Source organism: Monopterus albus, unplaced genomic scaffold (assembly GCF_001952655.1).
Source record: "Monopterus albus unplaced genomic scaffold, M_albus_1.0 scaffold131.1, whole genome shotgun sequence".
In the NCBI taxonomy this organism is placed as follows: Eukaryota; Metazoa; Chordata; class Actinopteri; order Synbranchiformes; family Synbranchidae; genus Monopterus; species Monopterus albus.
The window spans coordinates 319,192-324,324 of record NW_018128011.1 but is presented as its reverse complement, the minus strand read 5'-3'; the positions used below and the strand labels follow the sequence as shown (position 1 = coordinate 324,324).

The window sequence follows — 5,133 nt, the reverse complement described above, 5'->3', positions numbered from 1 at the left end:
AGACATAAGTGGGCTCCATGTGCCCCCTAGTGATAAATGTTAGGTGCTACAACCATGGGAGAAGGGAAATGAGATACCCACCAGGCAGGAAAAGAAGGGAATTGGAAGGAACAGTGTGACAGAGTTTCAGCCCTTATAGAAGTCACGTCCCGGCCGTCTCGTTACCCCCAGCAACCAGACATGATGTCATAGCCAGTTGATCTTGAATTGGAGGAGGGGTTGTTCAAGAGGGGGTGAGGGTGGAGGGGCAGGAAAGAAAAGAGGGTGGTCACTGTCTGCTGCCAAGGATTTAGTGGGAGTGTTCACAGGAGATAGATGGATTGTGTGTATGTGTGTGTTTTTGTAAGAGCATGCACAGAAGGAGAGAGAGGGAGAGTAACTAAGAAGGGAGACGTTACAATGTCCAAGGCCTGCTGGGACAGTGCCCAGGGGAGTAGGGTTGCTGAGAAGGGTAGGAGGCAGAAGGGGGTTATTCATACGACCTATTAGAGTCAAACAAAACAAAAAAGGCTGCCTCCCTGGAGGCTCAAAGTAGTTTCCAAGGCTTGACTTCTAGAATGTTTACGCTAGCCCATGGTGCCAGGTTCTGCAGGCCAAGCAGGGCAGTCAGCGACGATGACCCATTTCTGCTCCCTGCTCATGCTGAGTGGGAGAAACCCAATGTGAAGGTGGCGCAAGTGCCAGGGAGTGCCAGACTGCTATCCCCCTGCTGCTGCTTGGCCAGTAATAGCCATTCGGTGCACAGCCAAATTCAATACGTACTGTACTTTACTCCAGAAGTGGAAGAATTAATGGAAATAGCTGGGCTGCCGGCCCAGATGACTGCTCTGTCACTCGCTGTAATTAAGAACTGTAAGAACCTCTGCAAAAGTGAACACGGTGTACAGAGTCATTTCCAAGGACAAAAAATAGCAGATACCTTACAAAACAATTGTTCCAATAGTTTGTCTGTCATAGTGATTTCTGCCACATCAAATCTTTACATTAGCCACATGGCTCTAGGAATGTCATTGTCAGCCCATTGGTCTACCATGTTGGTTCAAACTGAAATATTTCAGTTACTACAGTATTTAATAAATTGCCATGAAATTTTGTACAGATGTCCATTTTCCGCAGAGATTGAATCCTTCTCACTTCTGTGATCCCTTGACCTTTTGTCTCGCACCACCATGAGACTGAGATTTGTGCTTCCAAGTGAAATATCTTGCCAACTGCTGCATGAATTGCAGATCAACTTTAAGCCAAAAGTTGTTTAAACTATATTATAACTCTAGGGGATAAATGTCGATGACTGTAGTGAGCCTCAGACTATTCATCTAGTGCCACCATCAGGCCAAAGTTCTAATTTCTCCAGCACCCAGGTTTATGACCAGATACCTGTAGACCTAATATCATTATCATACATCTCAGCGGTGCTTTGTCTTGAGTACTAAGTAATGTTGTTTTGTTTGTTTAAACTTACTTTCATGTTTTTATGGTCATACCTATGAGCCCCGAACAATGTAAGAGAACCCAGAGAGTAGCAAATTGAACACATTTTGTTGTTGCAGTTAAGAGCAAATGTCTTCTTTAATAAATGCCCCTTGAGAGTTTCAGCTTTGCTCTTTACATTTTCATGTCCACAGGCTTGCGCTGCAGGTCATCACTTGTACTGACGATTCACCCCGGAGAGTTTCATGTCTGTCTAAGCTTAGCTTCAACTGCCTGTCACATCTTTAAAACCACCGAACTGTTGGATGTTCATATATGTTAATGTGTTTATTGTCTTGTCCACCAATTCTTACTGGATTTGACACTAACATAATCTCATTTCCTTCCCCTTCTTCCCCCTTTTTCTTTTGCAGTCTTGGTTCCTCTGACAAGATCTGTGTACAAACCAGCAAATAGAATTCTTTCTTTATCATCAGAAATAGAAAAACAAAGAACCAACCCACAGGACAATAAATGTCCTCCAACCAACCCACCGACCGACAGTTTCTCACCTGATACAAAAATATAACCAAGTAATGCAGGAAATTACATTAACATGATGCTTTTAGAGGAACTCTGGACCCATTTACCCAGTCAAAGGGAGGACCCGTTTTAAGCAAAGATTGCTATATGGAAAGATGAATGGATGGACAAGAGGATGCCAGGGTTGAGAACGGGGTAAGGGGACAAACCACAGCAAGCAGGCATCTTCCCTGAAAAATCACCAAACCAGCAAAACATAGAAGCAACGCAGGAGGAACCTGAGGATGAAAACGTGGTCAGCATCTCCTACTTCGTGAGGATGCATTGTGTCATAAATGGCTAAGAAAATCAACTGTCCAACAAAATCAGATTTCCATATTAAACATTTTAGCTACCACAAATCAACAGTCTGATCAAAGCAAAGACACAGTTAGGTTTCCAATGAAAGCTGCAATCCATGCACCTGTGATGTCTGTCACCACCCAAAACAAAATCAAATTGATCAGTGTTTCTCTCTGAACGACCATTGACTCTGTAAAGGCCCCTGTTTAACTAGAGAGAGACCACGCCAAAACATATTTTGATTAAGGGTTGCACTACAAGCTGAATCGATTAACACTAATCTTAATGATGTGCACTATTTACCTACAAGGCATGGGAGGTAAACCAGACTTGCCTACTAATAGTTTTAAAGAAGAAGAACCAAGGTACAGGAAGCCTCCACGTGTCCTCACCCCCCATTGTTTAGTTTGACAAATCACCGGCTTGTGCTCGTTCTCCCCACACAGCACACACACTAACTACATCTGTGCCATGACCACAGCATGTATGCACAATTGAAAACGCGCGCAATGTTGCCCAGTCTCACCATTTAGATTGTAGTATAGGTGGTGGTATTATATTTTCATTTTATATGCACATACAGTAAGCCCACTGAACTCTCCCTACCTATTGCTAAGATATCCAAAACACACACTGAAAAAAGTGTGTGTGTACATCATGACTGACCATTTTCACAACTATAGACAGCAGCTATCGGTTCCCCTTTTTGCCCTCTTGTAATGTACATGAATGATTTTATCTCTTGTGTGTTGTCGTATTTGAATTTATTCAATTTTGGCTTTGTACTATTTTATAATTGTTTTGTATCTGAATGACAGCACCTTATAGAAACACAATAGGCAGTGGGATGTTGAAGAGGTGTCGACAGGGTAGTTGGCTAGCCTGGATCTAATAGTAGTTGTAAAAACTTCAAACATTTGATATTTTGGGAAATATGCATATTTGCTTTGGTACCAAGCATCAGATGTGAAATTTAATACCACTCTAACATCTGTGTAATAAATATGAAGCTATGATGAGCTGATGTTAGCTTAAAGCTGCAGTAAGTAACATTATTCATCCATCCATTATCTATACCACTTATTACTGAATAGGGTTGCAGGGGGGCTGGAGCCAATCCCACTTGTCACTGGGCGAGAAGTGGGGTACACCCTGGACAGGTCGCCAGTCTATCACAGGGCTAATAACATTATTCAAATATTTTTTTAGTTGAAACATTCCCCAAAACATATCTTAATGTGGAGAGTTGCTGTCGAAGGCTCCCGTGACCCAGACCCATCAAACAGCCTGGCAGCAGTACAGAGATATTCCCTTCTAAAAGTTTCTGACCAGGATGCAACTCTTAACCAATCAGAGAAGGCCACCGCCAGGGGTAGGAGCTCAGGGCTGTCAGTCAATATGTGACCTCACTTGTTAGCTGAGACAGCTACATGGAAAGGAAGGCCAAGAAGTGAGAGTTTTGAAGAGAAGGAAGAAAAGAAACCAACAAAATTGGATTTAGATCACAAAATTATGTCAGCACAGCATTCAGCAGATGTAGTTGACAGAAAAGAGGGACTTACAAATGGACGCTGATTTGGCATTCTCTCTGCTTGACTGGTATGCTGTGAATTTATTATTTATAGATGGACGATAAGGATTCAAACCATTCCCCTTTGTGCTTGTAGCTAAATCATCCCAGAACATGTTATTTGTACTCCAGTGCGACTGTGACAGCAGCTGGCTAAGCTAAGGATGTCACTGTGTTGCCACTTTCAGTTTATAATAATCAGACAGTTACATCCAGGCAAATTCATACACAAGCCACTGATTGGTCTGCCGGAGCTGTCGAATCAATTTGTGACCATGAATTTCATTATTTTGATGCCCACCAGCAGAATGTGTTGTAGCCACCGCTAACTTGGTGAAATTTTTTTTTTTTTTTTTTTTACTGGGAGTCTGGTGCCTGCTACAGATGGTGATATTACTCTTTTCAGTTACTGCAGTGATGTGGCTACACTTGACAGCATGTTTTATTCAGTTTGGGACATGTTTTCGAACAGAATGTGTCCTATAGGCGGTAGTGGCAACTTTTTTTTTCCAACGCGACCTTTTCAAAGTACACTTGTTCTTTCTCCAATGTTCACAAACTGTGCTGGCTGTAAATGTGTCATGTCCACCTGTGATGTAGTGGAAGTTGCTTTACAGTCGTGCTGTGTTTACAGTAGACATGAAGCAGGGCAGTCAGCTCAGTAAGATTATTATTTTAGGGCCCGCCAGCTTGAAGATTTGGTTCAGACACTGAAACACTGCACAGCAGTTTCTAATAGTATAAGACCAGATTTTACAACTGCTGAAAGTTCTTGTGGCAGGAGTGTTATATTTTGTTGTGACAGGTACAAGGTAAACAGTGGAAATGCTGCATGCACATCACAAAGTAATCCACCAGGAATGTGCACATGTACATATTGGAGTGGCCACCTTTGCCATGTGACGACAAGAACCAATTTGAACTTTTTTCCTTTTGCTATCTCTGCTGCGTCACCAGACGGGCCCTATTCAACTGAATGAGAGCTTCACTTATTTCTTCTCACAAGGCTGAAGTCATCTAAATCTGACTGTAGAGGTGTTGGTAGACCGGGCTAGCTGTTTCTGCAGTTTCCAGGCTTTATGCTAAGCTAAGCTAAGCTAACCAGCTGCAGGATGTAACTTTGTATTTACGTTACGAACATGAGGTTGGTACCAATCTTGTCATCTTTTCTCATCAAGAAAGCGTATTTTCCAAAATGTCAAATGTTTCCTTTAATGTGGTTTGTTTGTTCTATGTAAAGCTGTTTGCCGCATACTGAACTGCAGGAT

At 42.3% G+C, this 5,133-nt stretch overlaps 1 protein-coding gene across 1 annotated transcript in view; it reads left to right on the top strand.

Annotated features, from left to right (window-relative positions):
• nfixb (nuclear factor I/Xb) overlaps window positions 1-3,423 on the top strand; it is a 122,375-nt gene extending 118,952 nt beyond the window's left edge. Inside the window, 1 exon segment of the mRNA XM_020613208.1 lies at window positions 1,845-3,423. Coding sequence (XP_020468864.1) covers window positions 1,845-1,859 — 15 coding nt within the window. The 3' untranslated portion in view covers window positions 1,860-3,423.
• The last annotated feature ends 1,710 nt before the right edge of the window (window positions 3,424-5,133 follow it).